The 26995-nt window shown below is 37.3% G+C and overlaps 1 protein-coding gene across 1 annotated transcript; it reads right to left on the bottom strand.

The window, feature by feature from the left end:
• Nucleotides 1–5: 5 nt before the first annotated feature.
• On the bottom strand, nt 6–19811 carry CP (ceruloplasmin). Its single transcript, XM_083848968.1, has 19 exons — nt 19545–19811; nt 17729–17973; nt 16038–16250; nt 15364–15537; nt 14533–14787; nt 13102–13267; nt 12007–12146; nt 11276–11416; nt 10939–11150; nt 10206–10356; nt 8978–9190; nt 7763–7970; nt 6331–6470; nt 5681–5809; nt 4960–5066; nt 3406–3622; nt 2658–2797; nt 1758–1917; nt 6–1184 (listed from the first exon to the last, which is right to left on the bottom strand). Exons 1-19 carry the CDS (start codon nt 19697–19699, stop codon nt 1114–1116), a joined length of 3237 nt encoding a protein of 1078 aa, XP_083705094.1. The 5' UTR covers nt 19700–19811; the 3' UTR covers nt 6–1113.
• Between the last annotated feature and the right edge of the window lie 7184 nt (nt 19812–26995).

The following is a 26995-nucleotide window of genomic DNA, read 5'->3' as shown; positions in this document are numbered from 1 at the left end:
GAGTAGTTTTAATTTCTTTATGTGGCAAGTCTGATACAGCCAAAATCAGTGATCTAATTTACTAGTAGGGAGTCGTCTGATTTCAACAGAATGTTCCTGTTTTTCAAAAAAAAGCCAAAGCAGTTTAGACTTGTACAGAGAAGAAATGTCCTTTACGCTGGTAAGCTGTAAACCCAGGTATTTTGCTTTGCCTGTCTGTATAATACATTCTTACCTGTTATATGTTACAAGTGAGGGATTGGATGAGCCAAAGGGAGAGCTCTGCTCTAACTTGGGCAGTCAGGTTATTAAAACACAACTGGATGGTACAAAGATACCTGCTCTAGCTGCTTACATTTTTGACCAAGAATCAGTCAAGCAGTAGTACTGTTGCTTCTAGCTGTCGAGAAGTGCTTAATTTGTCTAGCTATGCACTACAACAATAGAAGCAAAACGTAGCTATTCAGGATTTGGGGCAAAGCTCTTAGGTATACTAGTCACCATATTTTACCCTTCACTGTCTTAATTTTATCAGGCTTATGTCAGCATAACTGTGTCTCTTTTGTTAATTATTTTCATAACATAAAACCACAAACAGTTATGAACTGTGTGCAACTGTGATAAGTCAGACATTGCATCTTTTAAATTCACTATCTTGAAATAAAATTATAAAATAATTCAAGAACCTATGGATAAAGTGAATAATTGGATAATTGAATTCCAGTTTTCCTTGGAATAGCTACTGAGATGTCTGACTAGTAAAATGTGACATCAAAGCTAGGAAAAACACCTAAAATGAATTTTGCTGTTACACAGTTATTTACTAATTAAAAAATAATAAACATAACACGGAAAGTATCTTTCATTTGGCTCTTCATGTTTCTCAGCACTTAAACAACATGCATTAGGCATCACCTAGAACATGGTTAGCTTGCAAGATATTATTTTTATTTAAGGAAAAATATAAGCTATTGTATCCTTTCATCTATCTTGGGTCTATGGTCCTTCTGGTAACTGTGGGCCACCAAATGAAGTCTTCTAAAACACCAATAGATGAGATGAATTGTCCAGACTTCCCAAGCAGTTCTTCACTGAAGGCAGACCTTGGAGAATCAGTGTGGTAAAATGTTTTCTTCAGTCTTGCATGTCTGTCGTACCTTTACGCTTGAGCTGACTGAATAATTTTGGCAACAAAGACTGTTTGTCTGTGAGGAGGAAAAATAGCTTTTGTTATACCTGTTCCATCAAAAGAAGAGCCTTTGCATATAGATAACGGAGTCGAAGATGAGAGCAATGGATCTCTGAACCTTTTACACATCCTGAGTTAGATTTAAAAACAGCTTTAAAATGCACCGATGTGTACGTTTTAATGCACCGGACTATACTTAGCTGATAATGACATAGTGCTTCTAGACGTAGAAGTCTTTTTATACATCTCTTTCTGTGTAGTCTGAGTCAGTTTTTTATTATCTGCGCAAGTTTGACAAAATGTATTCTTCAAATTAGGTATAATATAACTAGATGGTGTTTAACAACCTAATTTACATGTATTAGTATAATCATGCATTATATAGTTGCATATATATACAGAGACATACGCATTTTGTAGTACTGCTCTCTTTCTGTCAATTAGCATAACTCATACCTTGTGCTCTGTCTTTTTAGTACATGAAAGTTGCTTTTGAATAGTATTAACTTTGTAGATACAAGAACAAGAACGTTCAGAATTCTTTTCGATTCAGATTCATAGTTAATATTACTGAGGTAGATTAACTGACCTTTTGGAAGCACTGTGTAGGTTGCTTCCATGCCTGCATAGATGTGATCGGTAACATGGCAGTGCAATAGCCATATTCCAGGGTTCTGTGGGATCATTTCCACGGTTTGAAATGTCCCCGGGAACAAATCAAAGACATCTGCCCGGTAAACTCCTGTTTGCTTCAGGATGAGAACCAGCAATCGTTAAATAGTGTGGCATAACCAGATGGCAGTAAAACAAACTACACTTTACTCATACTCCCTCAAACTTTTTAATCACACCTGAGTAAAAAGATATCTACTGTATGTCATTTCTATAGAAGAATTTTTCTATACTTTGTGCTTAAAATATGAATAAAATAGTGGAAAAAAGTGGAAATGAAGGAAAAAAAGTGCAGTGGTTCTCATACCACAGTCACGAAAATATTAAATTTCTTGTTTAATCTAGAGGAGTGTAGAATTAGGTGAGATAAAAGAGAGAAATTCTTCACCATGAGAGCGGTGAGGCCCTGCCCAGAGCAGCTGGGGCTGCCCCATCGCTGGTTTTGCCCAAGGCCAGGCTGGATGGGATTTGGGTAGCCTGGGCTGGGGGGGAGGGGTCCCTGCCCCCAGCAGGGCATTTGACTGGGTGGGCTTTAAGTTCCCTTCCAACCCAAACCAGTCTATGGTTCTGAAATTCACAGCTACTTTGTCAAAGCAACTTGTGAAGTCACCAGCCAAAAAACGCTACTGGCAGATGGATCTGTCTTTTGTGTCTTGATCAAATACAAGTTATGGGCATAAAAAGACTTGAAGGTCAAATTACAAGTCTGCTGCTTAATACTGTAACATCTGACTTTTCAAAAACGGTGACGCTTCCTGGTATTTGCTCTACCTCTTATTCTTAACATGACCAGAAATGAATGGAAAGAACCAGTTACCTTATAGTCAAAGCTGTGGCCATGGAAGTGTGCTGTGTGAATATCTATTTCATTGCCCATTCCCATCAAATACCAGCTTACTTTATCTCCAACGTGCATAGTAAGACCATGTAAATTTCCAAACACTTTTCCATTAATGGCTAAAAAGAAAGAAAGAGAACGATAAAAAAGATTTTGTTTCTTGTTATTCTCTAGGCTTTAAGAGAACATGAGAGTTGAAAGCTACTGCCAGGCAAAAGTGGCTGCTTTGAATGGTGTATACATTTTTTTTTTAAATGAATTAATGCATTGTTATCTTACCAAAAGAGACAGCATGTTATGAACGGGTCTGTTTGTACCTTCCACACATAACTAGAAAGCAAGAGGTAGTTAAAAGTAAAATGCTTTACTTTACACCAATACTTGCGCTACAGTTCTGAAAGGTCTGCATTTCCTATGGCTCTCAAAAAGGGTAAGCATTATGAGGACATGCTTTCAGGACGCATATTACCAACCTATTCCGATTATTTGCTGGCATTAAATTTCAAATTTACTTTTTACTCTTTTTGTCCATTTTTTTCATAGATTAAAAAAAAGTCATTCAGTGGCAGCAACAATATTTTCAAATAGTGTGAGTGAATTTTTTCAGGCCCTCCACCCTGTAACTGGAAATTCAGGGAGGTAAGAAAGTCAAATTTATATGCAGTACTTTCAAACACATAATTTTATGGTGTTTCCAGAGTTACGCCAACTAAATTGGGAAACATACCATGCATTTTGTTGCTTTCAAGAAATTCCTCATCCTCTTTGTCAACACGGTGCGGGTTGGGAGAATAGGTTTTAATGTTTTCATCTAGGTACCATGACTCATTTTCATCAAAAATCATAAACAGAAGAGCAAACTGAACTTTCTTCTTAGTATGAAATGATGGCAAATAATGTCTATGACACACAACAAGAGTGCCTATTAATCCACTGTAAGTGTCCTGAAATTAAAAATAAGAAAATCAAATAATTTTAAGACTAATAAAAGCAGAAACTTCTTTTTTTTTTTTAATGACAGACATGAACCCTGTTGTTATTTTTACAGCTGTTGGTATCTGACAATAAAGGTAGTCAGTGCCAGACAAATAAGGTTATTTAATCAGTGTTACACATGGGTTAAGTACAATGGACTATGGAGAAAAATGTTTTAATTTCTTGCTAGAAATAAACATTTATTCCATTTTAATTTTTCTCTCTCTCTCTCTCTTTTTTAATTCTTTTTACGCTTTAAGATTTTGCAGCTGTTTTCCGTTAAAAACATTTCACACTGTTGATATTAAATAACTTGGCACTTTTGCATTCATGTTTATTGAGACACCATTGTGAGTTAACCCTGGCTTTCAGCTGAGCCCCATGCAGCTGCTCACTCATTCTAACCACGGGATGGGGGAGAGAATTGGAAAGATAAAAGTGTGTTGATATAAAGACAGTTTACTAGGTAAAGCAAAAACTGCATATGCACGCAAAGCAAAATGAGCAGTACATTCACTACTTCCCATTGGCAGGCCGATACTGCCAGGGCAGCAGGGCTCGTTCGTAACAGTTACTGGGGAAGACAGGCACCACCACTCCGAGCATCCCACCTCCCCCTCCACAGCTTTTCTTACAGAGCACAGCCTCATCTAATAGGGAATCTCCTTTTGGTCAGCTGAGGCCAGCTGTCCTGGTTGTGTCCCTCCCAGCCTTTTGTGCAACCCCAGCCTCCTGGCTGGCAAGGCAGTGTGAGAAACAAACACCTCTGTAGGCAGTTCTCAGCAAAAGCTAAAACATCAGAGTGTTACCAACACTATTTTCCATCATTAATCCAGAACAACACCACGGAAGCTACTCTGAAGAAAGCTGACTGTATCCCAATCAAAACCAGGACAGACATGCAGGAAATAATACTTTCTATTAAAAATGATTCGTCATATTAAGTTAATGGACGCTTGTGTGAAAAAGGCAGATTTATGTTCCACAGTTCCGTGTTAGTTTTCCCACACGACTGCTGAGATATTGAGGGAGCTATAAAGTGATATCTTTAAAAATAAAATATTCATGAGGTGATCTGTATGAGTAGCAGGAAAGAAACAGAGAGCAAGAACATCAGGGACTGTGACTTTCAAATTCTGCCCTGACTTTCCTGCATTATTCAAGAGGCCTTTAAATTCAAAGGTATCATAATAAGGGAACAACTTCACAGAGAAAGCAGAAGTGTCAGACTTGTCTCCCTTTCGCTGTAAGTATATGAATGCTGAAGTCATGAAGAAAATATTTTAGACTGATACTAGTAATATACCTTAATGATGTCCACCGTTGAATGGTATGCCCATGCAATACATTGTGGATCACCTCTCTCAGAACCAGATCTCGCTGGTATTTTCCAGACATACATTTTTGTTTCACCTGAATTAAATAAATAAATATTGATGAATTTTAGAATTTTTCTGTGTGTTGATCTGTAAAAAGTCCTGAAACAGGTATTATCAGGTATTATCTCCATTTACAGTTTATATTGGTCTTGATCTTCCTCTCCCCAGTTACTGCACTGCCTAGCTTCTTATTGTTATTTCTCTTCTGCAGATCACTGACATTTCTTGCCAATATTCTTTTGTGTGGCTGCACTGTCCAGTTTACCATACTGAATAATAAAAAAAAAAAAATGTATCTTTTGTAAATATCACAACAACTTTTAAAATAACAGCTAGCATAAGCCATGCTCTCCCTCTGTAGACAAATCTGTTTGCTGTCTTAAAAGGTACAAAGTTGTGTCAAAAAATTACTGATTTGTCAAGGAATAGGATATATAGCAATAGTTATGAGGGGCATTTTGATTGCAGATGTATCAGCTTCAAAATGTAAGAATCTGAGGTAAAAACAAAACAAAACAAAAAACAAAAAATAAAACCAAGAAAACAAGAACTCCGAGGTATTTCCTGCTGTCCTGAAAGAAAAGCTTGCTAAACCTTATGAGAAGGCTTGATGTTACCTGTTAGAAATAAACAAGGGTGCTTTGATACCTGGGTTGGTCACAGCAACAACAGAACCGTCTGTTTTCACTCCATGGGCATGTATAGAATAAGGTCTTGATGCCAGGTTCTTAAAAACTATTGTAATTCTATCTCCAATATTGGACATAAGCAGTGGCCCTGTTGTATTGAAAAGAAAGATTAAGCTGGTTTTACAAATGATCAGACCAGAGAGAGAGAGAGACAGTTTAGGGTGTTGAAATACACAACGACCTTGAGATATAATCATAATTCAGCTAAAAACTAGACATGGATAATGTGCATTCATTATGATAAGATAATTTGAGTAGCTGAAGTTAGGCATCTAAATAGAGGCCTGCATCTTAGAAACTCTGAGCACTTTCACAAATACTATGTATTTGAAGTCAGCTTGGATGTTGGTGCCCAAAATGTCAACTTTGAAAACAGTGGTCTGTGATCAGGCAGCAAACCAGATTTATATATTTATTTATTTATTCTCTTGTAAAGCAAGCAATGTTATCTTGCAGGAGAAGCATTGTACTATGTAAGTAGCAATTCCGTGTAGCTTTAGGCACTTTGTGTGGCTAGGACCATACTCAGTATTGTTCAAGTTGTGTCTGCTTGTTTTGTTCCACTGCATTTCTTCCCAATTCTGAAACTGAACTTCATGATGACTATACCTTGAATTTCCAGGTGCTGCTCTTCCTCTGCTCTGTTTTTGGGAGTACTGAATGTCTGATCAGTGTACTCGCGATATACTACCTTTTTATACTTTGAGCCAATGAACTTGTCTTCTTTATTTAAAAATGTATTGCCAGGGCTGCAAAACAAACCAAACCAAAATAATAATAATTAACAAAACAAAACACAGAAAATAGACGAGAATATATCTGACATTTCTTCATGTATTTTATACCTTCTTTTGCAGGTTGTTTAATTAACCATCAAACAAAAATCTAGCTCAGTGGAACAGTACTCTCACAGGATCTCACAGGCCACTGGTGTCTTCAACATGAAAACACTCTGTTAGGCTGGGAGGTCACTTAACCCACAACAGAATAAACACACTATAGATAGACTGACTCTACAGTGTTTGAGAGAATGCTGAGTGCTTGGCCTAGGAGATACCTTAAATGACAAGGTCATCCAACAAGCATACTGAATAATAAAGTCCTCAGCAACTTTTATTGATCTGAAATGAGGCCTAAAACTTGCAAAGCTTACGTGCCTTGCTGAATTGAAACATGAGGGATTGATTCTCTGCTGAGATCATGGGGTTGGAGAAAGAACAAAAAATAAATAAATAAAAGCCAAGTAACAGCATAGTCCATACTAATGCTTAGGACTATGAAAGAGTTCTCTATGGCATGCAGGACAAGGAAATCTGCTATCAGGCTGGACATATATATACACACATAGACACACACAACTAAGTCAATAAACAAATATAGACAGAATCTACTTCATGCTCAATTGAAGCTATATAGGCAGAAAGGTCACACACAAATTCATCAGGTAATTATTTATCCTCTTCTGCTAATTGGCATGAATTATTAGATCCTAACGTTTCACTCTCAGCAAGATTCAAATACTGGGAGTAAAACAACAAGGTGACAAGCTTCACCGTAAGTAGATTCTGTCACGGACTTAACATCTCATCTTGCGTAAGCTAAAGAAATGAGGGGAGTGAAAAGAAACCTTATTCAGAGTTCAGATAAACATGAGACAAAGAACCATTATATCCTATAATTAATCATCAGGACAAAGCTGTCATCTTATTTACAACTTACTGAATAATTTAAGCATTCCACAGCAAGGACTGTATCAACATCAGTAAATAATAAACACACATGCAATATCCAGGATCCAATAAATCCTGCAGCTGCCACACATAATATTTGTGCTGGACCATTTCATGAATATTATGATGTTTGCCTCTCAGTTATATGACAACATTACTGGAAGGACTACAAATTCAAGTGAGCCCTAAAAATGTATATGCGAAGAAAATGTGTATAGAAATGCTTGGATTGCAAGGAGGAAATTGTTCAGAGGATAAGTTGTTTGTTTGCTTTTTTCCATCTTTTTCCCCTTGTGTACATTCCAATGTACCTTTCCTCATGATACTGGTGCCGCTCAAATTCCCATGTCCTGTTAGGAGAATAGTCCCATTCAACTTCCACTGCAGCAATATAGTAAGTCTTTTCATGCAAATATAGGGATGGATCCACATTCCACCAATGGCATTGTTTCACTTCATATTTCTGTTTCATGCCCCCTGTGTAGTGATCTGTTGTCAGGCATGACACTTCAAAAACTCCTAGAGATTGTACGAGAAACAAAGACTTGAAGACAAAAATCTGTTATTGTAGCTCTTGAAACTGCATTATCTGTTTTGATTTAGATTTTAGAGACCGAAACACAGGCTACTGATCATGGAACACTGAGATTCTTTACCTAACACGATTACTTGTAGTAATATGATTCAACACAGACACAGAAGCTAGGAAAATCAAGGCTTTAGCATTAGAAGCTTACATACAGTTTACACACTATGCTGTAGTCCAAGGATCAAAATACCTCCTACTTAGAGTTTCTATTTAAGCATAAAATGCTCATAAGAGAAAGTAGTTTCTAAAGAAGAAATGGGATCTTTTAAGCACTAAAACATTAAAATTCTTGTATAGTAGATCAATCCTGCTCATACAAAAAGATAAATATGTACATTTTTACTCCTTTCAATCATTTTGTTCAAAATTTAAAATATCATAAAATAGTTCCATACACTTCACAGTACCATGGGGGCAAACAAACCTTTTTTGTTTTTTTGTTAGTCATATAGTTTTATGTACATAGACCGCACTGTCACCAACATGTGAAAGCAAAAATGGATGAAATAAAAGCCTGCTTTAAATTGTTTCCTGTCCACCATTCTGCAACCTTTGGCACATACGGAGGACCTGCAGACACCTTCCTGCAGGTAGGCATGGCACACCGGAGCTGGAAGAGTGACTGCTCCCAAAGTCTGGCAAGGTTCAATGGGAAAACATGATCCTGCCCATTTGGCAGCAGAGCTATGCAAGCACGTCAAAGTGCTTAGGGTAAAGAGCAGGTGCCCTAAAAGGGCTCTTCTGGGCCTCATTGGGGATGTTTGCCTGTTGCAAATGAGCTGTGAATTGTGGCAAGAGAACCTCTGCGAGGCAGTGGCCTCCAGCAAATTTTAGGCCAATCGGAGGAAGTGCTGCAATGAACTTCTGTAGCAACATAATACTTCTGTGTCTGGGATACAGACTAAAAACAAACAAATAAAAACAACTAGACATTTACCTTTGGAATCAGGCTTCATAATAGCTGTGAGAAACGTATGTGGAAACAGATTTGCTGTATCCCTTCTTGTTCCTTTTGTTAGGAATGTGTTTTCTGAAAAGTATATCCCATGAACATCGACTTCTGACCCCAAGCCCATCAAATGCCAGGAAACCACATTTCCTTTGCACATCTCAAGACCAGGCTGATTACCATACATATAGCCATTAATAGCTGTAGAAGATTTGAGGAAGCAAAACCCACTTTCATTAACACAACTTAATTCTGCAATACAAATTAAATAACACTTAAATATAATACTTAAAAATAAATAACACCTAACATGTAATGTGATGCCTTAGACTCACAAAATATCAATAGTAAAATACTTTATCACAACAACAAAACTAGAGAATCAAATCAAGCAAAACAACTTTTAAAAACAATCAAACTGTTCTCACTTTCATTGTCTAAAGCACAGCGAGCTGACTTGCCCACCTGCAACTTCCACTGCTTTATACCCCGTAAATGTGCTACAGCCACACAGTGGAGATAATCCAAATTGTTGTTTAATTCTTACTAGTCTCACCTATGCAAACCTTTCAAAGCCTGGGCCTCACAGGTACCACTGAATTCTCAGTACCAAGGCTCTGTAAATAGCAGAAATGCCAGAGGGAAATTTTAGAAAGTTCACGGGCAAATGTGTTTAAAGGTTAGAAAGTATTTGCAGGACTAGGGACTGAAGATAAAAATGTTCTTTCACGTGAAACTTCAAATAATTTGCTGCAGTATCAAAATACTTTCACTGTGAAGCTTGGCTCTGCCCTATTAAAGCAGTAAAGATTTTCATTGTAAGGTATCTGCAGTGCTGGTAAAGGAATCCAGAATCAGCCACAGACACAAAATCCTCCTTTCAGCCACATCATCTGTAGGGCAGAGATCAGTTTTCCTCTTGTTAGGGGGCTGCATTTGTAGGGATTGCACATGGGCTGCTAAAAGTGTTACATAACAGTGCTAAATATGACTGCTATGCAAGACACTGAACAGCTGGCATTATGTTTTTGAATTGATGACCACACTGAGCTAAAATTGAATTGCATTCAAATACAGGCTTATTCCAATGGATAGGAATGAAACGTCTCTGCTGATATACAGTCTCCCAATCTCCACTATGAAATCACAAAACTAAAACACAAAACTGTAGAAAAGAAGCATTTGACTAGCTAATTGTAATAAATAATTTTCTTACAGTGCATTTTGTTAGACTCCTGGAAGTGCTCATCATCTTTGTCAATTTTACTAGGATTTAACGTAAACATCAAAATATTGTCATCCAAGTACCAGCTTAGATTCTCATCAAATACTGTGGCAAGTAGAAAAAACTCCCTGTTTACATTTTTCTGTTGAGAAGAAACAGCACAAAGGAAAATAGAAATGAGTGAACAGACCATGTAAGAAAAAAAAAAATCTGTGAAAAAAAAAAAATCAACGTGTATAACAATTTGAGAATAATTCAAAAACTGGAGTAGATGCATATATTGATTCTTCATTCAGACAACCTCAAAGCTATCTAATTGCTGTATCTGGTGGGTAGGTATCTTCTGCTAATGCTCTTTCTACCAGCAGGAACAACCTCCAGAATTGAATTCATATTTTGGCCTTGAAAGCCTCTAAACTTTTCCAGTCATCCTCTTCCTAGTTAAGACTTGAAAGCTGGTGATTATTCACTGCGATGATGGTTTCACAGTACAGTGTCTGCTTATCTGGGAACAAATTATTTTTCCTTTTTTTTTTTTTTTTTAAACAAAACCCACTTCTTTTCATTTTATGTATTCCCCTCAGCAAATGAGTGAGATAGTGATGTGGAGGGAGGTGGTCGTTAGTCATTAATGTGGCAGGCCCCGTGGGCCCAGTTCAGGAAGAGAAAGCAGATTCAGTTATGATGATGCAAATGATTTCATTTTTTTTCCTCTTTGACTGACCTGTTTCCCAGAAGGAAGTAGAGCTCCTTTCCTGCACACCAAAAGCGGACCCACAAGGCCAGAATTGGTGTCTCTGACTGCATCCACAGCTGAGTAATAGAGCCAGGTTAAACAGTCAGGATCTTGGTCTGTGGGACCCACATCTTCTGGTATGTTCCACTCATATGTATATGTAGTACCAGGACTAACATGGGAGGCTGGAGATTCACTATCTGTTATAGAAATCAGTATTAGGATTTAAGCCCAATAAAACTTGTTTATTTTGCCACCCTTAATGCATTAACATATATGCCAACTTGTTCTCTGGTGCTTGCAATGTCCCTGTCCACAGGCGCACCTCTGGAGGCAGCATGGTACAATGCCCCCTCGTTGTTCTTGCGGTAACTCACACCATGGGGCTGGATGCTAAATGGGCGGCTGGCATTGTTTCGGAAAGTCACCCTGATGCTTTCACCCACTTCTGCCTTGATAACGGGTCCTAGAAAAGAGCACATGGTCTAATTACAAGGTTTTTGTATCAAGTGATGTAGTGATTACCACAAGCTCATAGGAATGGCTGTCTGCTTTTCCTGTCACAAGGAACTGCCCCTGGGCTTATGTGACGACAGACCAGGTTCCTGCCATATGGCCCAAATCTCACGGCACCCCAGCTGCAACTGGAATGCTCACCTCCCAGTTTCTCATGAAGGCCCAATGCAACACAGGCCAGTTCATCCCTTTCTAAAGGGATCTACAGACATTAGTACCAACCTCAAACTCATCCCAAAGCCCTGTCAGAATCAGGCAGGTTATAAATAGGGCTAGATCTCCATAACCTTGCCTTGAAATGCATACCTGACCTTTGGTGACCATGGCATATTCCCACAGACATGGGGCCACCTCAGCATTGTCCTCAAGAGCTTTTCTTACACCCTGAGATGTCTGTTGGAGGAAGCCACAGGCACCAGTGTCCACAGGAGGAAGGGAATGCCAAGGAGGGAGAAGGTGGAGGGGCACTGTTGGCCAGCCATTGGAAGTGATACTTTACTCTGATAAACTCTTGATATGAAATCATTCTAAATGTCTTACCTAAGAGTCCAAGGTGTACTTCCTCTGGGATCCTCTTTTTCTGTTCCGTGAAAGTACCATCTGTGTATTCCTTGTAAATGGCTTTTTTGTAAGAGCCACCAATTCTTGTCTCACTTTGTTCAAAAAAAATCTGAGATTCACTGTGTGAAAGAAATTGTAATAGATGCAAACAGTTAAGTCATAATGCTCAGCTTTATAAAGGCAGTCAGGACCTCAATCCTATTCTCTAACATATCACATACTGAGATTGTCTTCTGAGTCTCCAGTCAGTGATCTCACCATGCACTTATACACAGTTCCATATAAGGATGTGCAGGAATCAATTATTCTTCACCAATTTTTCTTTAAGGGAAAGACATTCTGCTACGTTGCCCTTATAAAGCCAGCATGAGAGTAATCAACAAAGATTTCTAACTGACAATTTGTAACGTTAGCTCTACTCTTCCAAAAGTTCTTTTTATTAACGGTTATACATAATTTACCAACAGTAGATACAAACACGCAGAATATATAACATCTAAGCAGAAATTATGGAGATTTAGTGTACACTTTCACTCTTCAAAAAAAAAGGACCTTTCAATGTCTTACAAGCAGGTCAGGTGTGGAGCAGATAAGTATTATTTAACTCATTTCAGTGAATAAAAATCAGAGGAATCAATATATTCAGTGGCTCCATCCAGATATTAAACATACAGACAGAGAGCAAATGGCAAAGCAACCTTGTACAAATGATTTGCTGGTTGAGATGAAGTTATCATGGTTTTTCATCAGGTAAGGTGCTGACCATGAACTCCAGCTCCCTAACTCAGAGTAATCAACCAACTTGAAATGTCAAAGGTGATCGTCTACATATGGCATTACAATTAATCTTTATCTCAGTGAAATTACTAACATTACAGCAAAATTTATATTAAGATTGCAAGGGAAAGAGTGGTCTTGATTTGTTTGGATATTTATCTCGGCATTAATAATTAAGCAGAGCAGAGGACAATGACAAATTCTGGTTAAAAGTAAATTCTAGCATAAGGCTTACCTTATTTAGCATGCTCTATCAATTCTGCTTGAAAGTTAAACTTCTTCATTATAGACATTTACCTGTCAGAAATTAATTCTTGTCCTGTAAAATGATTCATTGCAGATGGGCCATAATTCCAGATAATCTCTTCAGCAGCAATGAAGTACTGTCTTATCTTTGCACTCTCATTCTGATCTGTTGTGGATTTCCTACAATCTTTTACTGTAAAAAGGGCCTGCATACCACCTGGAAAAAAAAATAATGAGTTAGAGAAAACTAAGGAGAAGAAACTACACTTTATTTTTCTTCCCATGCTTCTAATAGTTCCTACTTTTCCCTGGAGGATTCCCATACCATTGATGGATACACAAATCACAAATAAAGAAAAGATGAATGATATAAAAGCGTGTAGACCAGCTGAGCAAGGGTATAGAGATATGACCATAGTGTTTATGGTAAGCAGACAGGTGTGGTAAAGGGAATTCTGCTTGTAAAGATACAACTAACGTGGTACAGAAAAGATTTTTAAAAAGTTACAGAAAAGATCAGGTTGGAGTGAAAACAGTGTACTGTTAGATGGCAGTGCAGCCAAGGCTAGGTACTACAAGATGAACCACGTTTCCTCTAACTCTAATCAATGGTTTATTTGGGAAACTCCTGGGTCTCTGCACTCTCGGAGAAAGATCCATTAACAAATGTCCTTTACAAATAATAAAAAAAAATAATAATTTAAGGTACAAATGATACAAAAAAAAAAGGCTTTTTACAGCTATATATTGAGCTATCTTTTGGGATTGAGATTTAAGTATTGCCCATGAAGTTTCAACCACTTCAGGATACTGCTTCGTGTGATAGTTAACTCAAACTTATATCCCCTGTAGCTGAAATTGTAGGTTAAACATACTCCTTTCTATATCAGAATTTTCAGATCTTGGAGCATGATTTTGAGTTCAGTGTTTATTTCCACTTTTGTGGCAAAGACTTCTGTTACTCATTTAGAGGGATATAGATTATACATAGATATCATATGAAAGCATGGAATTAGATTCTAAGTATTTCATAATGTTAATAAACACTGGAAATACAAGAAGATACAAGGAAGACAAATGCAGATCATCTCTGATAATTAGCCAATGTACTTTCCAGAACATGTCTTTGTCAGCAGGTAAGTTAACCTGTCTGAACTATGCCCTTGCCCAAATATGGGATTAGCGACAACTTTTTTTGCTGGCAAACAGAAAATTGTGATCAGTTACTTTCAGTAAGAGGCAAACATCATGATATTGTTTGTCTAAAGCTGAAGTTTGCAAAAGTATCTAATACACTTTTAGGCATTTCAAGTGTTATAAGAGCTTTGTTACCTAGAGAATATTATTTGGCATATAACCATGTCAGGAGTCATGCTAGAAAGACTCATTCAATTGGTAGCTCAAGCTGGAAAAAAAAAAAAAAAAAAAAAAAAAGAAAGAAAGGAAGGGAAAAGAAAAATAACCCTGTAACTTATTCTGTACCTTCGATATGGTCATTCACTTGGCAACTCAGCAGCCATTCCCCAGGACTCCTTGGTATCATGACAGCATCAATAAACGTGGCTGGGAAGAGGTTGATGGTGTCAACTCGATGATGCCTTTCTATTAAGGTCTGCCCATGAAAGTAGGCTGAATGGATATCAGCTTCATTACCCATGCCAAAAAGATGCCATTTTACCTTATCTTCCACACACATTGTAAGATCTGGGAGGTATCCATACACATACCCATTGATGGCTTGAAAACAAATGAACAAACAAACAAACAAAGTTACTTATTCACAGAGCTAAGAATCTTTAGTTCAAAAATGGGTGTCATACAATCATTACTCTGCTCTTCAGGATAGAAAGAGGCTCAAAACAAAACATCGAACCTTTGAAAGTTACACGCATCAGACACACTTTATCTTCACATCTACCTGCAGTTCTAGCTGTGATTCTGGAATCCATGCCAGAGCCAAAGATATTTTCTTTGTTGAAACTAACTGTAAAAATTGTTTTTCTAAACTGCAACATTATATAGCATAGAGTTTTGGACTTAGAAAAAAAATCATATAACTGTTTAGAATGCCTGGGAAATTATACTGCCAAAAAAGTACCGGCAAAATTTTTAGTATCTATGAATTTTGTATCACAGTTCCAAAGGCTTGATAGTAAAATACCTGACATCACTTTTTTTTTTTTAATTTGAAAGAAGCTTAATTCTCCAAGAAAGAATTGTTCTGCTTAAAAAAAACCTTTAAGAGAGACAACCCATAAAAAACAATACTTCTTCATATCAATGACAAGTGACATTAATATAAAGTTATCTCACAGTGCATTTTATTGCTTTCCTGGAAGTCCTCATCATCTTTGTGAACTTTGGAAGGCTCAGAACAGTATGTCTTGATATTATCCTCTAGATACCAACTGAGATTTTCATCCATCACAAAGAACATAAGGATAAACTCAGCATCAATGTGTTTATCACTGCCCTCATTCATTGTACCTGAAAAAGAAAGCAGTATATTCTTTGGCAACTGACATTATCTTTTCAGTTTTAAGTGTATTGTCAGTAAGGCTGGTTACTGTTTACTTGATATTTTGTCACTTATCTTGAGTGTACACATAAACTTACAGACATGTTCAGAAAATAAAAACTGGTTTTGGTAGATGCCATAAAAGAACTTTACTAAGAATAAATATTGTATATGATAAGATTACAAAACATTTATTCTTCCAGTCAGTATGATCCTTTTGCATTAGTATTGTGAACACATTTCACTCATGTACATTTGTGGACAAAATATTCTGCAAATTATGTTTACCATTACACACAAAATCAAATCACATCCTGTAGTATTAAAAGACAGTTAATGGTGAAGACAAAAAACTGCTCTTTCAAAATTAACTTTAATCTTCTCCTCTTCCAGTAAATTAATTTCATTTATATTTATCAATAGCTATTATCAATCACCTTTCATATGTATTTATTTATTTGTGTCTTACCTTTCCTACAAATTATTAAAGGCCCAACAAGCCCCGAGGCAACATCTCTTGGAGCATCTATGTGAGAGTGGTAAACCCTGGTTATGCAGTCTGTATCTCCCTCAGCTGGACCTTGATCTTCGGTTACATCCCATATGTAAGTGTACTGGCTTCCAGGCTTCACAGCATCATCTCTTTTTTCAAAATCTTTGGTGTTGTCAGGATAAAAAGCACCTGAGGAATGCCACACAGCCAACATTAATAGAATACATTTCATGCTGTGACATAAGAACAGCACCTTTCATGCTTTAAAGTTAACTGCATGTTGTAATAACATGGATTGAACGTCTGAATACAGGTAAAATAAATCCTTAAAATCAAATGAGTAGAGCTTTTCATTCGGTTTAAGGGTTCCCTTATTTGCCTTTGAATTCCATGGGTGTGCTTTGACTAATGGAACTTTAAATTAGTCCTTAATTTATTAGGAGGGCACCATGTACTTCTGCTAAAAGGACAACAGTTCAAATATTTGTAAAAACACTTGTTAAATATTAATCTTGAAATCTGTTCTAAAACATTGCACATGGACCTAAGGAATTCAGGTGTTGCTGAAATAACAGCAACAGAAAAAAAATTTTTGAACATTGTTCCACAAATTGCACATACCACTACATAACACGCTGTTCTGCTAACAAAATGCGTCCGTATCAAGTCACATATTAGATCTAATGAAAAACTTCAAAAAATATTAGAAGTTAGGCTGATATTTCATATTTTTTTCCTACTGGAAAATTTTCAAAAACTACTTTTGGCACGACATCATATTCTCAATAATTCACACCCTGTTTTTAAGGCCTATTAACAAGCTTCCAGTGGCTACATTCTGGTGCGTTCTTGTTTGCGGTTAATAGTATTGAAATAAATAAAACTCTCAGTGGGGTGCAGAGTTAGTCGTCAGGCTGCAGCCTAGCTGCAAGATGTAATCACACTGCATCTAGTAGTTTTGAAAGAGGAAACTAGAATCATCATAGTATTTCCACAGGATGGACAAGTTGCTGTCTCTGACAGATGACATTTGTACTCACGGTTTGCTGTATGTATAAAAGATGCTGCAGAAACACTGTTAGAATTGAACAGAAGAGAATGCTGTGACTTTTCTGCCTACAGATCTCCAAGGAATCTACTGATTTCAGTGAAACTAGAGCAACGTTCCACAGCCTGAAAGTTCCCCACTACTGCCAACAACAAATCACCATCTTAAAGCACATTAGTCTTCTATATCATGAATTGTACAGCTGTATACCACTGTACAGCTGTAGCTGTTTCTCTATTTTAAGGAATTCAGGTGAATCTTGTATACAATTTATACAAAAAGCATTAAGAATTTTGAACCATAAATTATCACTTGTAACAGCATTTTCTTCATAACATCATTAGTTTTTCCTTCAGACATCCTTAATACCTGTGGCCCTATATTATCCTTAGTTCAGGTGAAATGTTGATTTAAAATTGCCTTCTTTATGAATTCCACTTTTGGCTTTGTATTTCACTCTTGAAAAAATACCAAAATTCTTAATCAGCTCCTATTTTAAATTGAGTGTGTTTTGTTTCAAAATTTTAATTAAGCGCTTTTCTCTTTGATGATAGACTATCACACTCAGAGGAATGGTTAACTTTTGATAAATTCTAACACAAAATGGACTCAAGCTTACCTTCATTTTCCTTTGTGTACCTTACACCATGTGGATGCAGTGTGTAGCTTCTGGAAGCAAAGTTTTTCAAGTGAATAATAATAGAGTCTCCAACTTCTCCCTTAATGACAGGGCCTAACAAACCCAGCCAGGAAGGTTTCTCAACTATTACATCATATAAATTATTTGTGTACTGAGTGTAGACAGCCTTCTTATAAATGCTTCCTATCCTATGCGGTCCTTTTTTGAGAAAGACTTCAGCCTGCCTGTAAAGAAAATACACAGACATCTGTAGTGTCAGATATTAATTTTATATTTAAATGGTGTTAATTAATAGGGTGTCAAACACAACAAGGCCTCTATAGGACTGTGCACAACTACATCTGTCTCTAGGAGCAAATACGTTTCTTATCCTAAACTCAATGTGATTTCATGTTCCCAGCAGTCATATTGTGAAACAAGTTAATAGTGCCCCAAAATGCAAAGTGTTCCCCACAAGGGAACACTTGCCCCTCTTGAGCCCATGGGGATGCATTATTTGTACATACACAAACACAGATCTGAAGTGTAATTTAAAAAAATAAAATCAGTGCAGAGCTCTGTGAAACTTGGAGAGCATAAACTTATTTGCAAAGGCTAAGTTACTGAAGTCTAGGTGCACCAAGATTTCCAGCCACAACTTAAATCAAAGGAATATATTATGGCCCTTCTTGGACAATTTAATCAATTACCATTTAATTATAGTGTACCTTCCAGAAGCTACACTGTACTTGTCCATTTTACCTTTCCCTGCCTCTATAAATAACATCTTCCATGCAAGCACAGCCTCATAGTTGAAGGGTTCAGAAGAGCCAGAATCAGAGAATCTGAACATTAGGGTAAAAGGGGCCAGCTCCACTGTAGGCATACAACCACTGAAAAACTTAATATGTTTGGTACATTGCAGGTTGTCACAGAGCACAGAAAAGCAGTGAACAGTGGAGGCTTACCATATGAAAACACTGCTCTGCACTTTTTAGACAAGATGCCTTGATTCCATCATCTATCAGAATTACTAATCTATTGAATCACTGGCATTGTATCACATATCTCTCCATCTGGGTTAAAAAAAAAAAAAAAAAAAAGCAGCGCTGACTGCCTTGCCTCATACATGATGAAGTGGCAAATTATGGCTAAGATGATGTTGGCTCTCACTAGAGTAAACAAACCACAGGAAATCTAATCCCTCACCTACAAACTAAATAAGAACTGTATTTTTGAGATTTTTTTTTCATTTCAGATCTATTTCTTCATTGTTTTTATTTTAGTACAGCCCTACTTCATTTTAAAGGCACTGAAAAAATTAGAAAAAGAAACATTTTTTTCTATCTCAAACTTTTCTTTGTTGCCTTTTATATCTGAGTCTTCTTTATTGATCATCCATGTCTTCCAAGTGTTTCCCTCCTCTTCACCATACTTACCCTCGGTTTCTCTTTCTCACTACCTTCCTTGCCTCACAAGAAACACCATATCTATGCTGCTGCACCTCCAACAAGTGAAAATGACCATTGCCAACAATGGACAACTAAAAAGGAAACTTGTGCCCAATAGGAAAGTTTTAAATGTGCCAAACTTCTGAGTTTAAAAGCAAAAAAAAAAAAAAAAAAGCCTGACCATCAACACTGATACTTTGCTAATTCAGAGTAAACATCACTAGACATTTATAGCCATTTCCTTGTCTCTACTTACTTAGTAAGCATTTAATTTCAAAGGATTCACAAAAGAACTTTGTCCTATAGTATCCAAAGCAGGCAGTGCAGTAAAATAAAACTTGATCAACATAAACTGTGTTACTTACTCTTCTTCTGCAAAAAGCTGTCCAGAGATGATATTTGTATTGCCAGGTGCGTAGTTCCATGTTGTCTCTATAATCCCAATGTAGTATTCCCTGGTCACTGCCCCAGTTTGGCAACAGCAAGAAAACAGCATGAAATTTAGGAAGAATAGCTTCATTTTTCATTCATGAACCTTGTGGAAAATGTGAAATGATGGGCACATGCAATTTCCCTTTATATGTTCTGTCTTTCCCATCCCCCACCCTTCTTACTCTCCCCGTTTGCTTTGGTGAATACAATAAAAAGTTGCACAATGTCTCTCTGTGTGAAGAGTAAACAAAACATTCTGGTAACCTCGTTAGTTCACGTAATCTTCAAAGGAATTTTTTCAGTTTCTGCCAAACTACTGTAACACAAATTGCTGCTTAGACTGTTATCAGATTGTAAATCTTGCAGCTGAATTGATGACAACTAAGTTTAATTACATTCTTCGTTGTCTTTATCACAGTCTCTATAGCTTGTATACTACTGAGAAAATAATTTCTGTTAAGTCTGTCTGAAGAATGCAACTTTTTAAGTGCACTGTTAAAAGCTCTAAATGGCAACAGCTGCCCCTGGTGTGTCTGCTCCTTGTTGACATAACTAAAAGCAAGGCAGGCCCTTCAAATGCAGACTTTCTGTTGCTTGTTAAGCTCGTTCTTTCTGAATCTACAGATCTCTTTGTTTTCCCTTTGTACAGCATTCACTAAACTGGTGAGAAGGAGGACTGAGGTTCCTGCTATCACGGCAGCATTTGCACACTGATGCATACTTGGATAAGCTCTTCTAACCCGCCACAGTTCCCTTGTAAATATAATTTTAGCACAAAGAATGGAAAATACAGGTACAGATAAAATGGTCTTCCAGGATTTCAAGGACTGGTCTTCAAGGATTGGAACCGTGGGGTGGTGGCGGGGAAGAATGTTTACTTTTCATTCCCAAGCAATTTCAGTACTACTCAAATGGAAATGAGGCACAGAAATTCCACAGAATGAAATTTTTATGTTATCTTACTCCTGCCCTATCACTGAGCAGGATAAGACACATTCTTCAATGATTAAAAGCATAATAGATATTCAAAGCTCAAGATAATCTTAACTGTTACCATTATTTAAACTGACTACTCAGTGCAGAAGGCTATACTTCTGTTTTATTCAAATTCTGCAGATCTTTTGTATCAGCTAGTTTAATTGAATAAAAGCAACAAAATTGGACCTTAAACCTACGACTTTTTAAAAGCACCTAACTGAAATTTGCAATAGCATTTTTTCAAGCATGCATCCGTTATATTATGGTTATGTCTGAAGCTTTAGGAATACCAGGCAAACTGTAAACTTGCAAATTGTAAAGACTTCTATTAAAAAAACAATTGTCAGTCACTTGGGCTTTCTTTTCTTGCACTCTGAGTACACTCATTCAAAATTATACTTTTAATTGTACAGCTTAAAATATCTGTAATAACTACAATATTCTTTGAAGCTATTTTCTTAATGCTCAGAAAAAATTATGGATATTTTGGATAAAAGACTTCTATCCAGAAGATAGAAGATTCAGAAGATAACTAAAGTGGAACAGGTTTCCTTTAACAACATACAAAACTAAACTTTATTTACCATGATTGTGCTATACAGATAGATTACCAATTGTAATCATTATTCATACACAAAAGTTCAGTTGCTGACAGAAAATTGAAGTTCATAATATCAACTTTTGAAACTTTCTAAATAGCTGCATTAAATGGATAATTCTGTTTCTGTCCAAAAGACTTGAACTAAAGCCAAGTTTTTAAAATATGACTGTGATATATGGAGTAATAATTCGTGTCAAGAAGATGGTTGATGTTAATAAAGAAGGGGGAGATGTGGGAGTGTGGCCATGGGGGTCGACAAGCCCCATGGTTGGTGATAACATCGGTCTCTTAACGATGAGGCCATCAGGAATGTAAAGAGTTTAGAGGTAACAAAGAAGGGTGATTCGGGAGACGCTATGCCGTCTTGGGTTGCTTGTTCTCCAGCCGTTAAGGCATGGAAGTTGCTGGAGGTTTGCTGGTTGCTGGGCAAAGTTGTTTGACCAATGAATTGTTAGTGGAAAAGGACTGCTGTGGGGCGAATGGTGTAAGAAGGGAGCCTGTCCTCAATATGGGTTGCAACACGATAGGATGAAGTTCTGTCACCAATAAAGTAGTAGCAGTTACTGATCCTAAAAGAACCCTGGTGTCCGTGTGGTCGTTACGCCACAAATGGCACCCGAACAGGGACCTGAAGAAAACAAACAGGGACGTGAAGAAAAACAGGGACATGAACAACAGGAACAGGGACAGGCTAACAGAACAGGGTCCAGGACAGGAACAGGGACATTGATCGCCTAATGAAGGTAGGTTCGGCCAAACTCAGCAAACAGCTCAAAGAAGCTCGTATAGAAAGTCGCTGGAAATAGGCACACCGGAGCTGGAAGGAAGCTCAAGCTGAGAGAAGCAGACCCGTGCACACAACTGCCCGTCGCTGGCCGAGGGTAAGCAGTTGCGCATTATGGGGAATCATACGTCCTTAGAAACAAAGACTGTCCTGGTAACCTTACAGCTTATTCCCTTTATCAGACAGTTTATGATCCTGAAACATGGGACCAAATTGAGGTCAAGGTGTGGTACTCTGCTACTAATAACGACAAGGTTGCGGCGGGATTGCTCGGCACCTGGCGAACAATCTCTGAGGCCTTAAAGAGCCGTGTGCGACCACAGTCAGAAACGTGTGGTTTGCCAGATAGTGAGGGAGCTGCGGGCTCGTCCACCGATCCTTCTGCTACACCATCGGCCCCCCGCCGCTACTGCCATCGCAGGCCTTTGCTGTTACGCCCCCTGGTGACCTGGACGTTCTTTTGATCCAGGCCCTATAGGCCCTGAAAAGGAGCCGGATCTGTTTCCCTTCCATCCGGGAGAAATAGGATACGTAAGGCCCGAAGACCGAGTTGCTTAACAACTTAAAGCGAGACATATTGTTCCCACGACTAGCCCTGGAATTCTCCGGTGTTTGTAATCAAGAAAAGGAATGGAAAATGGAGACTGTTATATGATCTGAGAAAAATTAATGAAGTCATGGAAGATATGGGAGCACTTCAACCAGGATTACCATCTCCAGCTATGCTCCCCCAGTCATGGACATTAATAGTAATAAACTTAAAGAATTGTTTGTTAAACACTTGCCAGAATTCGGAAAACTTTGCCGTGTTTATGTTTCAATTGATACCTTTTCTGGTTGTACATATGTATAGGAGTACTCGGGTTTCTTATGAATATGTAAAAGCAATATTCTATATATTTAGAAAGTTCGACGGTTGTGTGTGCGTGTTGGTAGAGCATAGACTCCCCGCACACCCAGCGCTGTTTACTTGCCTTTTATAAATATTACTAAATTCAGATTGAGTTGTATCTTCATTTATAACATGACCGAATCTATGATGAAATTTATGAGTTTCCCAGATTGGCATCACATGCTCAGAACAACTTCTGTAAGGATTTTTTTTTCTTTCCTTTTCCACAGAGGAAAGTCAGTGTTCAGTGGAAAGACTGTTTTGTTGAGGTTGCGTATGCCTCATTTGTAAATTAACTGAGGTTAAAAAGTATAATAAAATATTTACATCCTCTTATACTACTGAAATTCAAAGTAATTTCTTAATACTCAGCTAACAGTTATTCACGCATACGTAGACTATTTGGTTTATATGTGTTCAAATAACCATTGGACAGAGGAGGAGAAAAAGCACATAATCGGTATCCTTGAAATCCTCTTATTTACTTGAGAGTAAAAAATGTGAACAGTTCTTTGCCTTAGTCCCTTGACAACTGTGAATTACCGTTTCTTGATTTGCAAAAGAAGAGCATGTTGCTTTTATTGAAAGACAAACCAGAAAGTTTTGACATGCATAATTTTTCAGTTACACCTTTTTATCAAGCCTCACCTGAACATTTAATATATGCATGTGCCTGAGCATACGCCTATCATCTTTCTCCTAAGAATCTCAAAAATAAATAAATAAATAAATAAATAAATTGATGTGACTGAGTCTTCCGCATCTGCATTAGTATCTTCAGAGAGTGTTTGAAGAACAGAAGCCTCTCTCCTCTGGTAGACAGGGCCTAAAAAAACTGAGTACCTATCTTAATTGCTTAGGTAACAAAGCTACAGTTTGCTGTCATGAATATTATCTTGTTTTAAACCACAATACCTCATTTCTCATACTAAAGGTGCTGAAAACTTATGACTGTTCACAAAGTCCTCAAAATTGCATTGAAAATATAAAATTGATTTTTTACTTCAAACATTTCCTAAAAATGGAAATTCAAAAAATTAATATTATGAAAAAAAAAGGAGTTTTCTGAAAAGAAGTCTCAATTAAGGCTCATAGGGAGATTGAACTGAAACTTCAAAATTTCATGATATTTCCCTAATACAAGTGATGTGTTTAGTGCTCTAATCATGCTGCTATTCTGACTTTTAAAACCTTTGCAGGTAAATACCCTTTAAAGTTTGGTGGATCTTCATTTTTCCTCTGCCATCTAGTCTTTTCCAATGTGGATTAAAGCTGCCATCCAACATCTGAAGAATAGGGAGGTGCATTAGCAAATCGTACTTCAGTGAGACTCACTTTTACCTACATGAGGAATACTACTCCCCAAAATGCAAAGGTGGGTGCACTCCACTGTCTTTTACTGCAGATGTTTGCCCACAATTATTTGTGGTCAAAAATGAGTCTAGAGCGATTTCCAGTTGCAATGGGTTAAACAAATTATATTCCTACTCCAGACACAGCATCTTAATATTCTGGCAAAACGCATGGGCTGTACTGAATAATGCTGGCATTCCTACCTCTACGTCTCAGCATTAACTCCTCACTGACAGACATTTATAAATTCAGATCCACAGCTTACTTCCGGGTGCACCATGGAGTATTTTATGTGTAGATTTGAGCAGATAGCACATGCACAGGAAACCTTCAAAAGAAGGGTTACCTATCTGCCAGTGTGGTGTGATCTTTATCCTGGCCCTATGGCTCGCTTCCTCCTTCTGTGGTTGGGGTGAAGTCTGTATTCTGCAAATGGAGAGCCAGACAGCTATGTTGTCTCAAACATCACCATCAAAACAGTCAGGTATGTCTGGATTTCAAATCAGTTAATATTCCTTACAGGAATCCTGTAGGTTTTTTGTTTGTTTTTAGCTAATAGGCATTACTTGTTAGTGACAGCATATTTAGAACTGAATCAGGTTTGACTGATTTGACTAAACAGATCAAATTTAATTCTGCCTTAACCCTTAAAAAAAACCCACACAAACAAACAAACAAAACACTATTAGCCTTTGGTACTCACACCGTCAATTTCAAATGAATAAACTGCCCATTTAAAAGCTGTGTTGTCAAGTTATGGTATAGTCTTGGCCAGGGCGATGAAGATGCCAATATCTGGATTATGGATAAAGAGGGCTGCAGATTCAATATGTTCAATGAAAACTAAATTACACATCTTTCCTTTTGATTTATGCCACTGAAATAGGAGACACAAGCCTGTGTTAGAGCAGAAATGTAGATTCATATGACACAATCACAATCAAAAGATGAAGTAAAGACAACTGAGCCTTGTCAGTGATTAGGTAAAGCCAATAATAAGATTACTATGGAAAAAGCTGTGAAACCAGATACTGTTCTTTGTGTCTTCTGTCAGCTACACTCAATATTTTTCATTATCAGAGAGACAGATATCATTGGAAAGTGGAGAGGACAGATACAGGAGCAAGAAAAAGGGTTAAGTGTTTCTAGGTGTAACTTTCAGGTATTTCATTGCTCTTATCTAGCATATTAAATTCTACCTCAATAGATTCTATTTGACTAAAAATAAGCCTGCATTTTCCCCATGACTGAAAAGGAGTGTGAACAGAATAGTTAATTTATTTGATTTCCTCGGTGAAACGGAGCTCTTCACCTTAGGAACATTTTGCAATTTTAGTGTTTTTCTGCTCTGAATGTATACCCCTCACATACTAGTTTTTATCCAAATAACCAAAATCTTTTTTCAACCCTTAACAAAATAAGCAGCTCCATGGCTTATAAGCATGAACTCAGCAAGATTTTCCAAGATATTTCGTAGGAATTGATTGTTAAGTTTTTGTTTATTTGTTTGTTGTCTGTCCTCAAGAAATATCCATAAATCCGTAAGAATGTGGGATTATCATTTAGGTTGTTTTTATAATATGACATATATTTAAACCTAGGGAAAAAAACACATATAGTTCCAGAGTCCCTATTTTGTCATTAAGCCTTTTTATCATTTGTCTCTGAACATCCATGACACCTTGAATTGTCACCCAAAAGACTAGATCCATTCTTAACCATCAGTAATTTCTTTATTACGTCATTCAACTTAATAGAAACTAAACAATTAAGTTTAGTTGCGTTATTCAAATCCTACAGGAAGAAATCAGCTTTTCAAAATATCTGTCAGAGGAATATCAAGGCAAAATCTCAAAGTTATCTTGAAACATAATTAAATTACTTAAATATTCTATTTGTTTTTCCCTAAATATTTTATCCAGAACCGTTGCTTATAGTATGGCTTACACTTCTAAGAGTGCAAATTTAATATTCAATTTTCATATGCCTGAGTTCCATTTGTTCTTATGTAACAAGGTTACATGCATTACTGCTAGTCTGAAGCATGTCTTTTGCCTTCTTCTGTGTTTTCACTCTCTTGAAGATAAGAGTGCAAGACCAAATGTTGCCCATGCAGCTGCACGTGAACCATATGTTCACTTTATTGTGAATCCCTGAATTTCCATGAGGAATGAAACAATACTTCTTTGGCTGCCAATTTTAAAAAGATGATTCTTTTTCCTCTAATTATTATTGCTGCAAGAGAAGGCTAACATGGTTGCCAAAGTCAGGGTATTCAAACTAGCACTGGGTGCTCCCAGTGCAGGGTACCTTCCTATATTGCCTCAATTCCCATAATGCTTGACTCCCTCCCCCTCCCTGAAAAAAACAAAACAAAACAAAACAAAAAAACTCTCCCTCCGGGTAGAAAAGAAGAGGCCCAGTGCACCTATTAAGCCTTACTAATTAGCATATATGACTTCAGAGTGGTGTATCTGATCTTTAAATCAGGCCTGGATGTCTTTCTAAATGCCTTACCTCAGCAAGACTTGCTAAAATTTTTCAGTGATTGATTTGTGCAGTTAATAAGCTTTTTAGAACAGAGTAGGATAGGCTACTGCCTTTCATGACCATTATGGTCTGTCTGTAACTAAACTTAACCATTTAGAAACCATGGCTTCATCCAATAAACTAATTCTCAAGGTAGAATTCCTCCTGACACAGTGGACTTTAAATCAGGCCCTATCATAACAACAAATACTCACATGTCCTAAACAAAGACAGGAGACGATAAAGG

The sequence above is a fragment of the Anser anser genome (assembly GCF_964211835.1).
Source record: "Anser anser genome assembly, chromosome: 9".
NCBI classification, from domain to species: Eukaryota; Metazoa; Chordata; class Aves; order Anseriformes; family Anatidae; genus Anser; species Anser anser.
This window is presented reverse-complemented; position numbering and strand designations above follow the sequence as displayed.

Excerpts from the sequence above, each read along its gene's own strand:
- CP (XM_083848968.1), bottom strand. The coding sequence starts at position 19,699 with ATGAAGCTATTCTTCCTAAATTTCATGCTGTTTTCTTGCTGTTGCCAA. Across the intron at positions 16,251-17,728 it reads GTACACAAAGGAAAATGAAG|GTGCTTTTTATCCTGACAAC; the intron begins GTAAGCTTGAGT and ends GGCATTCCTCAG. Across the intron at positions 14,788-15,363 it reads GGAAAGCAATAAAATGCACT|CCATCAATGGGTATGTGTAT; the intron begins GTGAGATAACTT and ends TTTGTTTTCAAG.